At 37.3% G+C, this 22,526-nt stretch overlaps 1 protein-coding gene across 5 annotated transcripts in view; it reads left to right on the top strand.

Moving 5' to 3' along the window:
• The window catches only part of iffo2b (intermediate filament family orphan 2b), a 38,785-nt gene that overhangs the window by 7,095 nt on the left and 9,164 nt on the right, over positions 1-22,526 (top strand). For 3 of the 5 annotated variants that reach the window (XM_030133602.1, XM_030133605.1, XM_030133603.1), the window contains exons 2-4: positions 17,076-17,136; positions 19,743-19,838; positions 20,399-20,404. In XM_030133602.1, the coding sequence (XP_029989462.1) occupies positions 17,076-17,136; positions 19,743-19,838; positions 20,399-20,404 (163 nt within the window). The remainder of the gene's footprint in view (positions 1-17,075; positions 17,137-19,742; positions 19,839-20,398; positions 20,405-22,526) is intronic. The other 2 variants (XM_030133604.1, XM_030133606.1) reach the window with 1 other exon arrangement.

Raw genomic sequence — 22,526 nt, forward strand, 5'->3', positions numbered from 1 at the left:
ATCACTGTGAAATGTATCACTGTGGGGTCAGTCAGTTTTTGCCCGTAAGTGCCACCAACATGTGATAGGGCTTAAAAGGCCATTAAAAGTGTAGCTGACAATGACGAACATCTTTGACACTTGGCAAAACACTGGATAGAACTTACCTCTGTGACGTGACCGAGAAGAATTTACATGATATGTTTTAGCCTTTTTGCATAATGCTTTAGATATTTTGTATATCACAACACAATATAGGAACTAAAAGACAGTAATTTGACTTGCAGAAATATGAAAATATATTTTCAAAGAGCTGTATACAGACCAGGGTAATTCATAACTCATTCCAAAGAACATACGATGATAAGCACACTCTACACAGTTGATATGACTACAGATTAGATTTTGTGGAAAGGTGCTGTAGGCAGCTATGAAAGCAGTTATTGAGATGGTAAACAGAGAAAGTGCGAGAGCAGTTTAATTTACAGTCTTATGCCCTTTTTTGGGGTAATGCTTACTGCAGTATTTCAGGTATACTGTGCTGTAGTGCTAAAGGACACACATCGGACCCAGAAGCCCTGGGATTATAGCTGTGGCCTTTCCTAATTGGTTGTTTATTCCATCATTGACAAGAGGCCAAACAACTGTCCGGCTGGATCACTATATGGCTGATACAGGACATACAGTGAACCAGAACAGTATTGGACCCTCCTGGGCATGTTCTTTCTGCATGAATAATTCAACTACAGCTGAATTTAGCTGTGTGTGGATCAATGCAATGAGAATTTTCTGAGGCTTTGATCTTTCTTCCTGTGCTTAACAGAGGTGAAAGGCAGAGCTCAGCACCTCCAATGGAAGCAGGATTTACAGTAGGTTTGCAGTAATAAAGGACCGACTAATTACAGGATGAGAAATACTGAGATTCCAAAGGTGACTGCGTTGCATTTCCAATATCAAATTTCCCCATGAAGAGCAACACACTGCACCGATGAACTCTTCGGTACCTCTGTTTGTCTTTGGTGCTGACCTGCCCTGCGTAATCCAGGCCTTCTATTCACAACAGGGATTTTCTCTAAGCCGTCACCTAGCACCGAGGCTTCATCCTCCATCCAGCCTTGCACCACATTCTGGCACACAGCCGCCATGCTGAACTCAGGCCTCTCAAAGTAGAAGACTTCCTGCAGCTGAGACACACTGAGAGCTCAGTTCACTAAGACCATTGAGCTCCAGATTAGAGTCTGTATTGTCTCTGGCTCACTCCCTCTTCCTGTCTGTGCAGTGCGCTTTTCTTAAACGCAAAACATGTTTTTGTCTTTTTTTAGTCACATTGGATTTTAGTATTATTGTAAATTATCTTCATCGAAGAGATAAAGTATTCAATTTGTCACAGGATATTCCACTAATCATTCCCGTCATCCCTATTCTTCAGAGGACCTCTATTATTATCAAAGATTCAACAGCTTAACCATTGCCCTCTTTAAATTTAACTTTATTATGTTGTTTATGGGTGTATTCCAGTTCATCAGATGGTCAAAACACATGTATTAATCCACAGCTAAAAATAGCCTACATCAAATACATTTTGTAAAACTTTTGGAGTGCTTCATGAAGTTAAAAAGAACAAACTGTAGCGTTTTCACACTAAAATTATTGTTTACCAGCAAAAATGGAGTCAGAGCAAAGGACAGATGGAAGCAAAAATTACTAATTGATTTGAGTGTCATTATAAAAATGTTATTTCACAAAAAGCTGTGGCTGTTATGTATTTGTTGTGTTATATTCAATTGTTTTTCTTCAATTTAATTTTGTATGATTGAATTTGTGCTCATTCAAGTAAGGTAATTAAGAGCTTTACATCAGTTAACTTCTTTTTTGTATATAATGGAGATTTGCCTGGCAGAAAAGGGGGACAAACAACAAAAACAAAATAAACAAACAGAAAATAACATCAGTACTTGCTCAGATTTTGCATCTATAATTATTAATGGACCAGTTTAAATGCCTAAAACAACATCAGTGATTCTGGCAAGGGCCTGTGGTGAAAAAGATCAACACAAACAGAAATATTGTCTTCCTTTCTCAGAAAAGACTGTATTGGAAGGAAAATCTATGTGATGGGAGTTTGTTTCCATCTCCACGGTCCTGCTGTTGTTCTCTCAGTGCCTCTGTGTGGAGCTGCTGCTGCTGCTGTGCTGTGCAGCTATATTTGATTATTCATGGGTATCGATACAGCTGAGAGCAGTGGCATGTTGCCATATTTAAAGGTGCAGGAATGCACCTGTCTTTTTTGGAGTCTGACTGTATGGAGGGAACATATTGCAGATTGTTTTGGAAAAGCGCTGTTACGTCTTGCAGCCGTTATGTTCTGAAGTAAATAGGACACATTTGTTAGGTCAGGTAAATCACACTGCTAAGACCATAATGATCACATGTAATCCTTATTTACACCTAATAATTTAACAAGTGTTTTGCCTTTCTGTTCAGACCTGCTCTTTTTGAAAAGCATTTGCGGTTTTTCTAAAGACTTGGACCTGCTGATACAGCATTCTAACTTAATAACCACTATATTTCTAAAGCTTGTTATTCCAGGGGAAATGTTGGCATGTAAAACACATAAAACAACACACACATACGCATCTCCTTGGACAGAACTGTATATAATGTCACACATGTGCCAAATAGGGGGATGGCGTGTGAGAGTCTTGACAGTGGTGTTAAATCAGTCTCTGTGCTCCTGCGTGTTTGACCTTAAAGTAGGCCACAGGCGTCTCTCCTTGGAATTATTTGTGAAGCTTCATGTACTGAGAAATGAATGTCTTTAATCTCCTTTGACACCATTTTCATCATGGCCTTTACAGCAAGGCACAATCTGTGGTATAAATGTAAACAAAATTCCAGAGTCTTACATGAGACTGGAACCCGTTGGTACAAAGAATGATGAATAATGATGAAGAGGTCTTTACGTGCAGGACTTGATCCAAGGAGGCTGTGGATCATGGTCAGCGTCTGTACCATTTAAGGTACAGGTGCAGGTTTTTATCTGGGGAACCATTGAAGGATTTCAGGACCTGTTTCATATTCTCATCTCTCTCAGTTTAGATAATCTCACATGAAAATGGAAGAAATAGTATATGATATAGATCTCAAAGTGATACTACACAGGTCTACAATTTTCTGGAAGAGATCTTCTTCAGGGATAAAATATGATAAACCTTGATGAATTTGGAAAACAAATGGCAAAAGTGCTGCTTGGCTAATGTTTTCAAGATATATGATAAAGTGTTTTTTATATATATATATATATATATATATATATATATATATGTATATATATATATATATATATATATATATATATATATGTATATATATATATATATATATATATATATATATATATATATATATATATGTATATGTATATTTGTGTACTAGATTAATAATTCTTACATTTGAAAGCACCTGAAAAATGAAAATATTCTATATGTAGACAGTGTTCTGAAGTAGGACTGGTAGCTCAGAGACAAACTTTCCTTTTGAGTAAAACCCATTCTCTCATTAATTCATAGAATTTCACATTTTTCCCCAATACTGCATCTTGAAAACTTCAGCCAACCATTTTGCCTGTAGGTCAGTGTTACCTGTGGCTGAAAGGGATATAACAGTTTTTCGATGTGTCTGCAGCACAGATACACGTCTAAAACCTTACATCTAAAATGCAGAATCTGAGGAATGTTGTGAGAGAAAATTGCAAACTTTGGACGAAAGGATGAGCTAAAACTATTATGATGGCCAAAGGCCAAGGCCTCTCTGTTCACTCTTATGAATGTAATGTGATGTTTTAGAAGTCACTTGATATTATTTTTGCAATTTGACTTGGCTAAAAGTTGAAGGTCAATGCCTTACCAAGCCTCACAAAACACATTTCTTACCATATTTACAGAGTACTGCATGACCAGATTATGATGCAAGAATAATGACTCCATCTGACTGAAAGTTTGGTTCTTCTTTAATCCATATATTAGGACTGTATACAGTCTGTATGTTGTCATTTATTCTCTCTTTACACCGGTTGCTTTTTGTCTTCAGAATAGTAACACATGACATTTGACAGTCTTATTCAACTTTAAAACACATAAAACAACACATAAATATACTTTTCACTTCTCTTAAAACTCTCTGTGCTGCAAAGAGGGGACAGCCATGGCCTAGATGGCTGGAGAGTCGGCTTGTGACTGATTGGTCACCCGTTCTATACCTTGGACTGGTGGAGAGTTGCTGGCTACTGTGCCCTTGAGCAAGGCACTTAAACCCTGTGTGATGCATGCATGATCTAGTGGTTAAAGGCAGAAGACAAATTTCGGTTTGTGATGCATGTGCATGTTTACATGTGAACCCCAACTGACAAAATACAGATTCTTGAAGAGTCACAGTCAGCCTTTGTTTTTGGTAAAAGGAGAGACCATTTGTTATTAGATGTGCCGGTGGTGTGTCCATCAGCACTGTCAGTCTGAGGTCAGGTTTCGCTCCAGAGCCACTCGACTGAAACCGGAAGTCTGCTTGGGATTAACTCAAATGTGTAGACACCAGACTTGTTTGAACAGGGCTGCAGTTCTGTTTTCACTGAAGGGGTTCATCCTCCAGGTGTGTATACATAGAGGCACAAAAGATACTTCATTTCTGTTATGATGATGTCTCAGATCTTTTATGTCGCCAGTAATTTGACTGCACACACCCCGGCCAGTGGAGATTTGTTCCAGAAGTGAACATTTTCATCTTCCTTTTTTCTGTAATGGGATGTCACTCCCAGTGCAGCTCCACCCTAACATGGCCTGGGCATGCAAGCCTTGTTTGTGCTCTTATTCTTATGCACTTGTAAGGAATCTCACAAATCCGTGTCATTTGTCAAGTGGAACATCCAACTCAAAGCTTCCCATTATAGGATTGTTTAGAAGACTGGGACAGTCTCTTTAGTGAAGTGTTTTTACATGACGTTATGTATTTAGTCTGTTTTTGTGAAGCTCAGTCGTATGTAAAGTCAACAACCAGGGGATAGAGGTATATTATACTAAGATTAGTGCTATAATGTGCACTGCAGTAAATGACATCAGTGGGAAAATAACAACTTAACAGCAAAGTACTGTGCTTTATGTGCTTTATAGGGTGTGGGGTGGGGTCGGTTTGTAGTGTGGGAAGATAAAGACTGCGGTGAAAACTGATTTTCTGTCACAGCACTCTGTCACCCTCTTTGCTGCAGAGTTTACAAATAAGCAGCAGATGACTCCATGTGTTGTTACGTTAATGCAATTTTTCACCCTTGTTGCTTTTCGTTGTATTAAAGGAGTTCAGAGACAGAAAACAAAGACAGTGAGGATAGAAATAGCGAAAATTTAATATAGTTTTCAGTTTAAAAGGTTGTTTTTAATAATATGTAAGTTCAGCCAGCAGAGACATTTAACTGTCAAATTAAATGGACTATTAAGGTTTGGGTGTTTTGCATGTCCCTACAAAGTTTAACCACTGACAGAATTAAAAGCAGCTGCCATTATAAACAGTTACACAGATACTTTGGAAGCAATTATCCATTGGTTTCAAGGTGCTGCTAGGTCAAACCTATTAGCTGGAAACTGATGATAATTACTATGTAATACCTATGTTGCTGTTCTCCCCTTAAAACAGTTTACAACCAACCTGTCAGCAGAAACCCCCAGGCCAGAGGAAAAGGGCTTGGGCTGGCTTTAGTGTTAAGTAATTAGATAAAGCATGTGTGTAAAGCAAAGAAGTGGAGCTCACACCCACATTGTCAGTAGACGTCAGTGTGGCAGTATGATGAAGGATTAGACATGTTCCAACAGTGGCCCCACTTATCTGTTAGTCTGTCTGTATAAAGGGAGGATCCATGGATATTTCACCAAACCCTTTTTTCACTCTAACGCTTTGATCACCATAAATTCATTTGTAATAGACCCAACAGGTTCCAAAGAAAATTGTTTTTAACTAGACTTTATTTTCTTACAAGGTGTGTTGTAACTCGTCCGTGTTGTTTTTTATCTTCATCTGGCTGAACCTGCATGTCAGGGCCCCTGCTGTGTTGAAATCAATGAAAACACGGTCCCCCTGACAGAGGATTTACTCTGTGTTTATAAGATATGGCGTTTAATCAGATAATTATTCCTGAGGATCAACTGTCATAAATGGAGCTTATGGAAGTGTTATCTCTGTTGTGAGTTGCTGTGAGTGCAAAGATACAAAGATAAAAGTCTAGTGCCGTTGCAGCATCTTAAATCAAGGCAGATGTCTGGGTTTAGACAGAGAACATTCATCAGACTCACAGATTACATTTCCCTGTGCATGCAACCTCTCATCTGCAGTTTTAATTCTGTTTTATCCAGTCTGTGCTAAACATGTATTATAACTAAGCATTGACAAATGTGTGTTCACTGAGATTACACAGGAAAGTAACTCTTCTGGATTGAGATGAATACTTGGACTTTATCACTTAAGGTTATGTATCAGCAAGAAACCTAATTATTTACTAGTAAGTCTCAGTCAAATTATGGCATAGTGTATAGATATGATTAGACAAGGAAGGTTATTATTGTTATTAATTATATAAGGAGAAGGGGTGGGAGTTTATAAGTTGTACTTGTTCTCACTCCTTTTCAAATTTGTATTATATGTCTTATGTTTAAGTGTTTTGTTTATTTATTTTCTTCTGTTTGACATTCATGCTCGAAATAAATACATCAATCAATCAATCAATCAATCTGTGTTACAGAGATTGCAATTCAGTATATTGTGATATACTAAGGTTTATTTGGTTCATACTTAGATTTTTTTTTCACAAAATGGATTTTACATGTAATTATTGATAGAATGTGCTAGGGCTGCTCGATTATAGAAAAAAATCAGTAATCACGATTATTTTAGCAATTATTGAAATCACGATTATTAAAACGATTATTTGTTAACCTTAAAGTTGTTTATTTTTTTTCTTGCAAAACAATGTAAAATATACTCTTTAAACACAAATAAAGCCTTTAAACACTAAAACAAACTATGTTCACTTCTGTATGAAACAAAAAAAATCTTTGAATGCAAATAAGTATACTGTAAATTCAAGTATGTTTCCTTTTGTAAACAAATAGTGCACTGGAATTAAACTGCTATAGACTTGCCATAGAACTGTAGCAATAAAAAAAAACAAAAAAAAAAAAAAACCTAACATAAAGTGCAAATTATAAATTCAAGTATGTTCAATGTAGTATGAAACATGGTAAATTTTATATATATATTCAGTGGCGTGCCGTGAGGTTTCAGTTAAGGCCTTCTGTGTGCATCAGCCATCGATAGAATACGCGCATTGCGCACTACAACACAACAACCATGCCCCACACAGAAAACCAACATTAAGCCACAGTGTCACACCACGCATCCAACATTACGCAACATTAAGTAATGTTCCACATTGCACAACGCTTTGCACTATGTAAGGTCACGGTGGTTAAACTTTAGATGGTTAAAAAGGTTTGTTGTGTTACGGGTCGGTGCGGACACAATTACGAAACACTTTTTGCACGTGATGTTTTTTTGCTCTTCATTTTCTTCATCAAACCCAAAGTGATTCCATACAGTTGAATTTGACTTGCCTTTTTTGTTTACCAAGCGCTTCTGCTGTGATTCTCCTGCCATTTTTCAAGACCGCTAGGTACAGCTTTCCTGGTGGGGTGGACCTGCCGGCTAGCTGGCAGCTGTAGCTTAGAGGGGGGCGGGGCTGAGCAGCTCATGGGAGCTTGCATGTGCGTGAGTTAAAACAACTCAAAATTCATAATCATTTTTTCTCGATTACATAATATTTGTAATCGTTGAGTGTAATAATCGAAATTGTAATTGAATTTCGATTAATTGCACAGCCCTAGAATGTGCTATAGCCACCCCTTACATGCACATGTACACAGCCTCTTTACCATGTTTTAACATACGTTTTAAAGGGGTTCTGTGTTTTGATATTCTACACTCTCACAAGCACATATCAGAATGCACTTAGTTTTACCAAAACCACCAATGAATCAGGGCTTTTTATCCACTGACTGTATCACTCACTGAATAAAGTATAAAGCTCATTGTTTACACACATTTGTATCATGGTATTATCGAATTTTCTTCTTCAGTTGGAAAGAGATACACAATGCCCTACAGGATATCTTTAAATGTGAAATAACCTTCGAGAGTAAGACTGTGTTCTTCGGACACATACCTGAGGAATGGCCAAAAAGAGATAAACATTTAATGAATATTTTGCTGGTGGCCTGGAAAAAGACTATTACCTGGAAATGGCTATTACAGGAAAGCCGAACTTTAAACAGATGGATGGAAATCACAATGGACATTTATAAAATGGAAAAGATAACAGCATCTGTTAATCACAAATTGGAGGAATTTGCTTCATACTGGGAAAACTGGGTCAACTATGTCACACCCTATAGGCCTGATTTATTTTCACATATCAGTAATTGTGCTGTATGGAAAAGATCACTCCCTACATTTACATAGTTTTTCCTCTTTTGTTTGGTTATCTGACATAAAATATCATTCTGGCATTTAGAGCAGACGACAGATGTATGATATATACATATGATGTACCGAATACATATGTCTGATACTTAATGTCAATTAAAAAAAAGTTTTCTTCTTCAAATGAAAAGATACTGTAGGTTTTTATCTTCTTCTTCTTTTTATCAGTCAAAATAACAGTGTCTTACATTTATCACATGCTGTCAGCTGATAGTTTACATTATAGCTCTGTTAGCTCTGTTTTTAGACAGAAAACAGCCACAGTAAAACCACTAATTACTTCTGTTTTCTGTACGGTATGTGTTGTCAATAGCTGCACTAAATATCTGTTTAGAATCATCCAAAGTCAGAACTGTTACAGTAAGTGAACGTAACATCATATAGGAATTTTATACCTTCATCAAACTGCATTCTTTTCATTTACAGCTGTGTCCAGTGGTGAAAATAACAACAGTGCTTCTGCATTTTATTACTTTGTCACTTTCTTTAACTCTAAAAGTGTTTTTTTTTTTTTTTTTTTTTTTTTTTTTGTTACTGATTCTCATCCCATCTCTGTCATAACAGGGTGAATGAATGGACTCAAAAGCACCAAAAGCATCTACTGATCTAAACTGTTTAATACCTGTTGATCCACTAATCCTATCAATACATGTAAATAATTGGTGTAAAATGCAGTTTGTCATCTTTTCATGGTCATTAGATTTGACCCATTTGGACGTTCAGAGGCTCTGTATTGAACGTGGAAACACCATCATCTTCTACAACACTGATTCACCAGTAAAACCCAAGAGTTGGATCAATGACAGTGGATGGAGATAGTTGGTTTGTGTTTAGTTAATGATGTATTTTGCTGAAAAAGTCACTTTTTCTTCAGTTTTCTCTGTTTCTGATATAATAACCCTCAACTTTAATCTGAGCTTTTACGAACATCTACATGATCAGTGAATTAAATATAGGAAAATACCTGATTTACACTGAAAAAACGCAAACTACAGAGGATAATGTCATAATAAATGAAGATAAATCACTTAAGAAATCTTAAATAGGGAGAAAAAAATCATTTAGGAACTGACACAGAAGTAGCACTGGGTCTTTATAGGTTAACAGACTTTATTTAAAATATGCTACACTAAACTATTTCTGCAGTGTGTGAAATCAAACATAAATCTCCTCCCACCACAAGTAAGAATTATAATCCATGTGTAGAGTTGTACAAAATACAACAGAACCGTTTATGTACAAATTTAATACCTGTGTAACTGCAGTTTACATTTCAAAGGATGAATACCTTTAGGGCAGTGGTTCCCAACCTTTTTTGGCTCGTGACCCCATTTTAACATCACAAATTTCTGCCGACCCGAGACATTCAAAACTGAGACTTTTTTTTTTTTTTGGCAAAATTAATTTGCTTTTGATCATGTAATAGTTTGCTATACTATGTTGCAAATAAACATTAATTTTAGACAACATTTAGTCTATATAATGTATATTATATTGTATATAATTTACATTATGTAATATTATATTATTATTATTATAATATTATAATAATATTATATATAATGTACATATAATATATATTCTACCAATGTATACTTGAATTTCCCCCGGGGGATCAATAAAGTATCTATCTATCTATCTATCTATCTATCTATCTATCTATCTATCTATCTATCTATCTATCTATCTATCTATCTATCTATCTATCTATCTATCTATCTATCTATCTATCTATCTATCTATCTATCTATCTATCTATCTATCTATCTATCTATCTATCTATCTATCTATCTATCTATCTATCTATCTATCTATCTATCTATCTATCTATCTATCTATCATTATGGACGGAGGCAGAAAAGCCAGGTGTAGATTACTGCACAAAGTGAGAATTTTATTTTCCTTGTTCAGGATATGTACAGTCAGTCCAGCTTGTATTTACAAGACTGACAATTAATACTGAACAAACAAGAACTCAAACTATGCATTATGAAGGAGCTGCAGCATCTGAAACCGACCACAATGAACATTTGAAAGATAAACAGTACCACAGTGCTTCAGTTTCAGCTTCACAGTTTGTCATGTCTTTTATGTGTTGTGATTGTCTCTGTCAACTCACCGTATATTTTTTTTTTATTAGTAAGTTTTTTTTTGTTTTTGTTTTTTGTTTTTTTTATCAATTACTAGAAATTTCAGGTGACCCCATTTGAATTCCAGGCGACCTCACATGGGGTCCCGACCCCAAGGTTGAAAAACACCGCTTTAGGGACTGCACTTCACGACACACCTTTTTAATCAAAGCTGTCTATGTTTCATCAATGGAAGCACAAAAGCCACTTCCAATGACATTCAAAGCCTTTAGATAAAGGTCTTCATAAGTCTTATGAAAGCTGGCCTTTTTTGGTCACTGCAGTCATTGTCTTCATCCTCACGCTTGCTTTTCTGCTTCACTGCCACTGAAATATGTAGTGAAGGTCACAAGTTTACTTTATACCGGCCTGGTTTATGAAGAGGAATATTTAAGACACTATTGTCCCTAGGAAGAGACACGCTGTAATTTATCATCCAGTTTTCCATCGCACCTTCTATAAGTATGTTATCACCAGGAATTTAACAGTGACAAGGCAATACTATAGTAGAATATTTCCATTACTTGAATATAATCTAAAAATACTGGAGTTGTTTTGGAGGTTAGAGGTATTCCGCTTGACAATTTGTTGCCCGTGATTGGAAAAGTGCAGCAGAAAATATGAAAATGGCTTCAAATAAAATAAGAAATCAATAGAAGAGTACTTTACTTTGTATAGGCTACTGGCAGAATGTGTTTGCTCCCTGAGAGCCAATGATAATGATGGCTTGGGGAAAATGTCTGTGGTCACTTAGCAACACAGACATTCCTCCTGCTCGGTCTGCTGGTGTCTGTGTCCTGTCTGGGGTCGAGGGGCTATATTTAAGTCTGGCTGCGCTCGTGGAACATGAAACAGAGTATCCATCCATCCATCCATCCGTCAGTGATCAATTATCTTCCCGGACATTTCTGTGCAGCGTTTACATGATTACGAGAGTGAGGGATTCATCTGTATGGGCTTTGGATGCAGGTGGATTTGCTCGGTTTCCATGGATACAAAATGGCTTGAGATGATGGGGTGATGGGGGATAAATGCATGTGTGTGTGTGTGTGTCTGTGTGTGGTGGTGGATGTCTCTGTCATAGATAAGGGTGGGAGGTGGAGTTTGAATAAGAGCAAGGCCCAACAAATGAAATGAGTTTTGACCTTGAGGTGTTGTGTTGTCAGCAGAGACCCTCGAGGAGCCAGACGGTGGGCTCCGGGGCGGCTTGACGTTCCTGCTCCATTTCACAGGACTGCATCATTAGCACACCACACGTGTCTCTCTGTGGAGTCTGGGGAGGTTATAGATTACAGAGCACCACGACATTCAATCGATGACCTACTCCAGTCAGACCTCCCCTTTACTCACAGGAAAACCTTGCATTACTCACTATTTCACATCACACCGCCACAGATGCTCCTTCCCAGCATGCTCCTCGTGTCCAGCCAACAAAACAGCCCAGAGTAAGTTATAGCCCCTTGCATGTGCACTGGGCAATTGCATGCAGAAGAAGGGGATCGCTCTCATGAAGAAGATGTTATATACAGTCGACCAGTATAGGAACCTATGGGACGACTCACATGTGCTCCAGCCTCTCAGACATGATTTATCAGAGCTGTCAGTGCCCTCATTTCATGCAAGCCACACAGCTGAACAGGCGTTTTTGTCCCGCATGTAGCCAGATATATCGATCCTTGAATATGTTATCATGTAACACTTCCTGTTTTACTATCATACTCTCATGAGAATTAATTATAATGGTGCAATTAAAATATCTTTATTGGTACATGCGTGGGCTCATCAGTCTATTCTGCAGAGATGTTTAAGAAATAATAAAAAAATATATATATATATATATATATAAAATTGGTATTAGATTAATTTTCTAGAATATAGTTCAACAGTGGAAATAATTGTATTAGTTCTTGTAGTAAATTGTTTAGAAATGAATTGCTTTGGCTGATTAATTTGTGCTGATAGGATGTTTTACACATTGTTACCTCCACCAAGTGCGACGGCAGAGGTTATGTTTTCATCGGGGTTTATCTGTCTGTCTGTCTGTCTGTCTGTCTGTCTGTCTGTTAGCAAGATAACTCAAAAAGTTATGGACAGATTTTCATGAAATTTCCAGGAAATGTTGATACTGGCACAAGGAACAAAGGATTAAATTGTGGTGGTGATGGGGGGGGAGTGCTTTTCTAGTTAGTATTAGCAGAATTCAAAGTGTGGCTGATATCAGGCTTTAATTATTATCTTTTAGGCAAAATAATATGTCAAAATATAAAACTTGCACATTAAATTGCCCTGAATGTACAGTTGCAGCTTACTTTGAGTGTAATTTTCTGTGATCCAGATTTATTTATTTGGGTCGCTTTGAATTATTCAGTTTATAACAGCCAAAAGTCTAGTAGATAGATTTGCTTCACATGGGGTGATATTGGCTGGTGAATCAGTTGTCAGCTTATTTTTGCTCCAAACTACAAAATATATAAACTCTAGTAAACACATACAATATTTAACAAACCTAATCTAATGAAATCACAGAAATAAAACAGGCAAACTGTTCTGTAGGAATCAACATCTGTCGAATACATTTTTGAGCATCATATACTCCAAACAGGGTGTTGTCTCACTTCACATTTTATTTGCTATGAGCAATACAGGCTTCATGGAACCATTCAAAACCACACCTCAGAGTTTTCTCCTTGGTATTTACTGCATATTTCCCACTCCTTTTGGTATTTACTGCTAGTTGCACAATCAAAAAGTGGACAAAATGATCTTGATTAAATGATCAGATAAACATGCGAATGAAAAAAATCATAATTTATTACATGATATTTACCTCCAAGATATCATATTTCATCATTTAATTTCTGCAGGGATAAACAATGGTCCATTATTAAATCATATGAGTGCCATAAAACTATCACCGTGAGCTGTCGTCAATTACAAAGAATCAACCAAAAACATTAAGGCATTTGATTTTGGATGTACATGTATGGTTTCCTCCCTGTCCTGAGGCAGAGTGATGGGAAAACACTGAGGCAGCTCGCGTGCAAAAGTACCTTCCAGACATACCACACGAGGCAGGGAGTGTTAGTTGGCAAAGGCTGCAGGAATGCTATTGTTCAACAGACAAAAATTGTATGAGAAAGTGTCTCTTTGATATGAGACACTTCATTATTTTCCCTATTGTTATCATCCAGATTATGACATAATACAAAATATGCATTGAAGAGTTTCACACATTGTTTTATCATACAATAACCATATAATATACATAAAACTAAAAGTCAAGGAATGTATTTGTGTTACAGATGTTAAATCTGTCTTTATGTGGCTCTTTTTTGTTATCCACTTATTTGTGTCAAGTAGATCTATTTTTTTAATTTTAACCATCCCTCTAAATGTGAAGAAGAAACCACATAATTCTTTGCAGCAGTTTCGGTTGGTGTTATAGGCTGACCTAATTCATGTGTAGCGCCACTGTTTTTTGATTCATTAGAGAGGGATTGCAGAGGTTGTGTCTGGGCATAAACAGATGTCCATGAGTTGACACAGGCTCCAGGCCTCATGCTGTCTTTGCCCTTGTAAGGAGACTCCGGGTGTGTTCGTTTGACTGAGTCACACCAAAGGTACAGGAAAACCAGAACCACACCACTGTGACTGAGGCCACATTGAATACTTTTGCTCTGCTATCGTTTCACCCTTGTTTGGGTTAGCCATTTTCAGTCTGTTAATCTAGATGTTTAGGTTTCTATTAGACTTTTATGGATTGCTCGAGTGCAACGACTCACATTAAGTGGAAGCCGTTGCTACTTAGTCCTGTCAATGATCCCATTACCTTTGATAGATAACATAAATAGCCTTGACATTTTGTTGACAGAGGGAGGCTTCTTTTCATCAGTAGGTCAGTTTAATCGCGCTGTCCTGTTATCACCCACGGTATTAAAAAAGACATGGAAGGAAGTGACAACACAAGTGATGCAGATGCTGTGGCAACCAGGTTTACGTCTGCAGAGGATGTGATGCAGTTGCGAACCTCAGTGACCTTAGTGAGAGTCCTGCGGCAGACAGGCGGAGTGTTGTGGACACAGTAAAGCAGCACTGCCAGCATTTTTAGAACAAGGCTTCAATCACACTGTGCACTGGCACGCCCTGCCAAGGAATACTCCTCTCTAATTAGACAGTATACATTCAGGGGGTCTGGAATGGAAACAAAGGCGAGTTTTGTTGAGAAAGTGAATGTCCAGTGACGCATGTAGTGGACTTGTTGTGTCTGTGTTTCTTTCCCAGTGCTAAAGGCTATGGGTAGGCTAATGTCCCAGCGGTGGTCATCAAATGTCAGCTTAGTCCCTTTCATTAAACTTATATGGAGAGGAATGAGCTTCTAACACCAGTACACATAAATCTTCACAGTGGAAGTGTCACTCAGAAACCCCCTCTCATTTGATCCCCTGCTGTCCTGATCCATGTGGCCCACAGTGGCTCATCGTCACATGGGTGTCCGATGCCTTGTGGTTACCTCATATCACTGAATGAGTTCCTTGTCCATTCTGAACCACTTTTATTTTTGGGAAGCATCTGTGACTCAGCATCCCATATCTGATGAAGCAGTATGAGTGTATTAGGAGCATGCTGAACCGACTGATGCAGCATGAGCTAAGAGCTGTATGCCTTGTGAGCAAAAGCGACCGTAGAAGGCAAGTAAATAGACTCATAATTATGTTTTAACATAGCTACCATGGAGCAGAGGACTGGTATGAACAGTCACAAGAGGAAAACAGGAACTGTACCACTAATCACAACTTGCAGCCACGAGGACGGCAGCAATGTGATTATCTCTGATACACTATGTCATCTCATGTTGCATTCAAATTTACCAAACCAAAAATGTTAATTGCTTTTCTAGGCAGTGCATCACTTATGAGCTATCTGATGACAACAGTGTAGTATAATACAGTTACATTTGTGCATATACTATATATACAGTAGGGACTAATACTTTTATAGGTCTAATGATGATACAAAATATTAATTAAGGAGACCATTAACCGATATTGTAACTGATACACATTTGCAACAGAAATTTTGGAAATAAGATTCAGAATAACTCCAGAATCTAACCTCAGGAATTTAATATAGTACTCACAATTATGTTATCAGTGGTAAATCATTGGAAAAAAAAAAAGTGATGGTATTTTGGTTACAACGGTGCATTCTTAATTGCATGTTCTTCCTGTGCCATTAAAACATGTATATTAGGTTAATTCTCCTTTCAGTGCACTCTGCCAAGGTTTTAGCCTAGATCTGGATTTAGATCTGCACACAGACTGTTTTGTGTCTAGGCTGGGTTAAATACAGAGGCTGGATTTCCCCATAAAGATATCAAAAGTAAACTGTAAAACTTAATAAACTCAACTTTAATTATCACCTACTATGTTGGAGTAAAGATGAGCGTTATCCCATTCACCTAAAAGCCCAGAACAGATACATTTTTAAGAAGAGCCATTTTAGTGGCCACTGTAGGTTTAGCTGAGGTGCATTCAGTTGGTTGCACACTGGAGCTTCACCACTAGATGTCATTAAGTCACACCCACCACTCACCCACTCACCCACTGGAACTCCCAGCAGCATTTTCTATAAAGTTAACTCAAGATTTAATTTTTAAAATAAACGAATTAGATCTCTTGATGTAAATAATAAGTGAAGGGTAAAAATTAATAACTGGCAAAGTATAGATTTGAGTCCCTATGCAGCAGTAATAGATTATGTTGCAGAATCCCACAGAGCAGTGACTACAGACAGAGAAACTACATTAGAAGAAGCAAGTATCATATTTTTCAGTCTGTTTATTATATATTGGATTAAAAAAATGCTGGTACTGATAATTGCAAAAATGCTAAATTAACACATTACACTCCATCAATGCAACTTTTATAGAAGAACAATTCTGTCTATGCATTTGATCAGTTTCTCATTCACCTTGAATTGTCCCCAGTATGTACACAGATCTCCTTTTACTGGGGAATGGAGTTGTGAATATAAAGGAATTCAGGCTGTAACAGAGAGACCCCTCCTATCCTGTGTGTAAAAGCTCAAATGTCACTTTGTAGCTACTCAGAGGTTCACAAACTATTCATGAACAATGTGTGTTGTATTTGAAGGAGGATGGGACCGTCGACCGTTTTTATTGAGGCAGTTGGGTTTTAAAGTTGACCGTACAAAGGGGAAAGGAGACAAAAGGTTGGAAACAGAAGGAAAGTGGGTGTGAACCCACACAGTCAAGGGCATTTTGCAACCAGAGATGGGAGTATTATCCCCACAAAAGTACCATTACCCAGCCTAGTGGCCCCTGAGGGACCAGGCCCAGCAGTAACTGACCCACCTCTGTGCTCTGTGTTGCAGATGGGAAGAGGAGTTGTCCAAACGTGAGCAGTTGGAGTCTACGGTGGAATCCCTGCAGCAGGTTGGAAACATAAACAATAAAGTATATTTCACCAACATACTCAGACACAGGCTTTTTGAAGTGTTGCTATAGGTCATTTATCATACGAAGACCAAAAACACAGAAGAGAGCTCAGGAAAACAGTTGCAGAAAAAATTATTAGACCACCCCTTTTTTTCTTCATTTTCCCTTTCATTTTAATGCCTGGTACAACTAAAGGTACATTTGTTTGGACAAATGTAATTATAACAACAAAAGTAGCTCATAAGAGTTTAATTTCAGAGCTGATATCTTTCCATTTTCCATGTTTTCTTGATAATAACCAAAATCACTTAAGTTCTTGCATCAATAGTTATGACATTGTACTGCCAAAAATAGTGCTTTTAGGTGTTCCATGTTTTCTTTTCTGTCTCTTTCAGTCACATGATACACACAGGAGTTAGTACTTGATTACATAATCATTGTTTTTGATGACTTTTGGTGGTCTTATAATTTTTTATGTGACTGTACGTATATTTCTGAAAGTGCAACTATTGCACATGCTTTAACATTTATATATAGCTCAGTTGGTTATGGTGTTGTAGTTAATATAGAGCTGCAGCTGCTGAGCTGCAACAGAGTGTATCCAGAGACACAAAGATGTATGTCTGATTAGAAAAACCGTATTACAAACCCATCAGGAGGAGCAGATCTGTGCCTGGATGCACAAGATGTGAGTCAAATATCACCAACAGCCCACAATTATTTTCTGTTCAGCAGAGGCAAAAGAAGAAGATGTTAAAGTGAAATCAATTTAAAGTGTCACACCTTGAGGCAGGCATCAAAGTGTTTATATAACAGCTTATCCCACCTAGTGTTAGAAGCTTCCTTTGCTGTCTGTGCTTTTGCACAAATCGATCAATGGCAGCATACGTGTTTGAGGCAGTTTGTCTGAGATTCTGAGGCGGCAAACACCTAAGTCTGCACTTAAGTGGGATGAGAAAACCTTTTAGAACACGTACAAGGTAAATTCAGTGCATCCTCTGTAGTAGTTATACTGAGGTGCCTAAAGCAAACTGGCTGTGTTCTGATCTGTCTTGTTGTAAACGTATCAATAACAGTGTCGCTCAACCTCTTTGGCTCTTGAATTGCTTTATTAGCTAAATTGGGAAATGATAAGAATAATTAATTTTGCAACCTGCCAAGAAATGATTTGGAAGAAAAGTGTCATGAGGCATTGAGGACCAGTAGTAAATGCATTCAAACAACTATTAAGCAGAGATGCAGTGTTTTTATGTGAGGTATGTTGGATGAGTGAGTGATGAATATAGAAATACATTGTTAATTTTTTTCTATTTTACCTTCTGTAATCCAACAAAACCCCACTGACTTAAAAAGAATAATTCTTTACATGTTTTCCACTCCATTGTCCCCACAGGTCCATATGCTTTCAACAAGGGCTCACATTTGTGTCACCACGATGTGATAAAAATGGAACTATGACTATGACCTCTGGACACTGGTCATAAAAGCTAAACAGTAACAAATATGAAAATGATTATTATGCATATACTGTCATAAAGTCTTTATTAAAGTAACTTGTGTCATTCTTTTATCTACAGCAGTGTGTTTATAAAGGTTTATCATCAGAAAATTCAGACTTTATTTTACTTCCCTTACCTGCCTAGAGACAGGTATTTACAATTCAACCTGTTTTACTCCTTGAAGACCTTTTGTGGCAACTTATAAATGAATTTGTCTCTATGTCTAATCTTTTGTAAGTGATTTTACAGCTTTTATGATAGTATTATCCTTTGTATTTTCAGTGAAAATTAAGTATTTTCCAGTCTTTAATTTGCTGACCATGCAGGTGTTCATAACAAATTAGACTTAATCCAACCTTTATGATGTCAAAACAGAGAAAACTGCAGAAGACATGACTTTTTCAGCAAAACATCAATAACTGAGCATAACAACATGTGACTACAACCAGTTATTTATCTAACTACTTGGGTTTTATTGGTGAATATTGTAGAGGATGTTTCCATGTTCCCTGTGGAACCTCTGAACATCCAAAGACAAATCTGATGCTGCTGAAAAGCCGAGAAACTGCATTTTACCTAAATTATTTAAATACATTGATAGGATGAGTGGTTCAGAAGTTGTTGAACATTTAAGATCAGTAGATGCTTTTGATGTTTAGTTTTTAGAGGGTTAAGTGAGAGGCATTATTCACTCCAGGATTTAAAAGGCATCACTTTCCCATCAGCCCTTGCTTTAAAGCAAATCACAGAGGCCTTTCTGCACCATAGTAGACCAGTGTGGTCTGCCTTTCCACGCATGACATGAGAGGATGGGGTTACAATGAGAAATCAAGTTACATGTTATGTAACTTGCATATCATTTTCACCCCTTTAATGCTGTGGGAAAACCGAGAAGGTAAAAATGGCCTTATCTAGAACCATTTTTATTCATTCTTCTTGACAAAACACTGCTTTTGTGTTTCTGAACTCTATACTAGTATCTCTATTGTACGTTTTAAATGCTTCCGAAGTTGAGTAATCTAGCAGAATATGTACTAATACACTTTGTATGTAACCCTCCCATTACCACTTATTTATTATGTGTGTTGCTTTAATTCACCACAGAGCGCCCAAGAGTCTTCCGAGGTCCAGGATGAGCTGAATGAGAAGGTGGAGAGACTCAAGGCTGAGCTCGTGGTCTTCAAGAGCCTGATGAGTGATGTAAGTGTTTGCTTTTCACTAGGGTGATGTCACTATTACTTCCACAAGCTTAAACACTTCACAATCGTGCTGTGTAACTCCCATTCTAAGTCCCGTAATTCGTCATGGTAGCAAAGTCACTAATAGTATTTGCACAACTTACAGTTCTTTCACTGTATGTGTCAATCTTCATGAGCTCGAAAGAATAACATTAAACACACTGACTTCCTTCCGTATTTGCGGTTAGAAAAAAAAACAAAAAAAAACTGGGGAAATAAGGCCTCTAAGACAAGCATCCATTGAAAATAGCTCAAATAGCAGCTGCAGATCAAGAGACTTCCTGTTCTGTACTGCTCTGTATTGTTCCCTGGCAGGACTGTTTCGGTGTGATATACGGCTGTAATATACTGCAGTGGGCCCAGTCACTGCTTGTGCTTGCTCAGGGATAAATATAGTCAGATGTCATTTTTGTGCCTCAAAAGCTTTTGTCTCTGCTGCTTATCTTCACTTCTGGTTATCCTGGAGGGTTTTCATTTTGTTTTCTGTGCTTTACTTCATCCCTGATGAATGTGTGAACGCAGAGACGGGTAAGTGGCATAGATGTAGTGAACCTTTTAGAAGGGATAGATCATGTGATCATGTTTAATCTCGTAGTATTTAGATGTTATATGATGTCCAGTAGCTTTGTTGACATTCCTTAAAAATGCTTCAGTCTTTTCACTTCATCAGGAAGAATTGTGACATATACAGCCTGCCCAAAAACAAAGTCCTACACTTCTTAACCCTGTATAGGTCACCCATAGAAATACTCTGAAATTCAACATTTCAACCTTAGTGTGTCATTGGACATAACAAAACTTGATTGATTTTGTGAAAATTTTCAAAAAATTTTATTGTTATGTAGAAAATCAAGGTTGATGAAGTTACCATATTTGGTTCCTTACCCATAAGTGGCAAAAAAAAAAAAAAAAAATCCAAGAAGTATGCATATAAGAATAAGAAAACACATGTAATGTGAAAGGAACATGTACTTTATAACATTAGACCAACATAAGTGCTGATCCAGACACCCTTCAGCATCCTCATTCTCCCTTTGAACATCATTCCTTACATTAGTACCATTACTTCATGGTACCTAACAAAGCAGGTACACTCACTGTTCATGCAGAGGTGGACCTTATAGACCCTGTAGACCACAGTGGACCTGAGATTTTTGCCTCACTGTCCTCACTGGAACTGTTGCTTTCACTTTTGTAATGCATGTGAAAATTACCAAAAATAGTCACTTGTCCGATGAAGGGTTAAGCACCGTTTCAGTAGTCGATATTATTTCTGTCACTTTTTGGACGACTGAACTTACTCCAGATCATAACACTGCTCCCACAGGCTTGTACTGAAGGCACTAGCCCTGATTGGTAATCACTTCATCTGACTCTCTTCTCACCTTGATGTGTCCATTACTCTGTAACAGGGTCCACGTGGACTCATTAGACCACATGACCTTTTCCACTGAAACACAGTCTGATGTTTATGCACTCTGTCAAACTGATGGTTAAAAAATGAAATAATTATCCAGTGGAAAGGTCTGCTGTTTGCTTTGTTAAATCCAGGTTGGAGGCAAGGGACTTTTTTCATCCAGGCTGTGTATTTCCACACTCTATATCTTCCCTCTCATGTCCTATAATTGTCTATAATTGTATAATTATTATACTGAAAAGTAATGATGCTGATGGTACAGAAGTTGATGGTTGCAGTTGTATTATCACTGTATGAAATACTTTTTGATAAGTGTGATATGTTTAATGCTTATTTAAAGGGGTCATATTTTGCTAAACCCACTTTTATTAGTCATTGGTACATTTCTTTGTGTATTTGGACCCTAATAGTTCAAAAAGTTTGAATTTGACCCCTCCAGGTGCTGCAAAGCTATCTTTATATTCATTCCAGCAAAAAGGGAGTGGATTTCTACAACCCGTTTCAATTCCTGCTTAATTTGTTATGTTTTATAACTAGTTATGTCACAACATTTGCACATATAAGGTCAAGACTTCCGACGAACATTTCTCTAAGTATGACATAATTGTTTGTCAGCAGCAGCGGTTGTAGTCCATACTGAAAATATGTCCAAACTACTTAAAATATTCAGTTGTTGGTTGTATTAAAAAACACAAGTGGTTGAATGGGACAGAAAGCACAGCCAACAACCTGGAGGGGGTGGGGTGTGAAGTGGCTCATTCGCATTTAAAGGGCCAGTGCTCAAAACGACCTTTTTCATGTCATTACTCAGAAATAGGGTTGAAGATGGACCTGTGGAGTTGAGTTAATGAAGGATTCAGACCCAAGCATAGCATTTACAGTTTATGTAGACCACAGGGAAATGTTTTAAAATGCATAATTCCGTTTAAAAAAGCAAGATATCACTCCTTTAACCAGGATTGGCTCACCATTATAGTAATAGGGAATTAAAGGTTTAACAGCATAAAAATGTAATCTAATGTCAGATTCAAACTAAACAAAAGTAATACTGAATAAATCCCAAACAACAATCAACAATCATCAGCAATCAATTCAAGTGAATAAATAGCTAAAGTGTCACCATAAATGCTGTCTAAAGACAAAAAATAAATATGATGATAGAAATACAATATATGATATTAACTATAGGTATGATTCCAAGCACTGATACAGAGATTATTTAAGTACATGGTC

The sequence above is a fragment of the Sphaeramia orbicularis genome, chromosome 5 (genome assembly GCF_902148855.1).
Source record: "Sphaeramia orbicularis chromosome 5, fSphaOr1.1, whole genome shotgun sequence".
NCBI classification, from domain to species: domain Eukaryota; kingdom Metazoa; phylum Chordata; class Actinopteri; order Kurtiformes; family Apogonidae; genus Sphaeramia; species Sphaeramia orbicularis.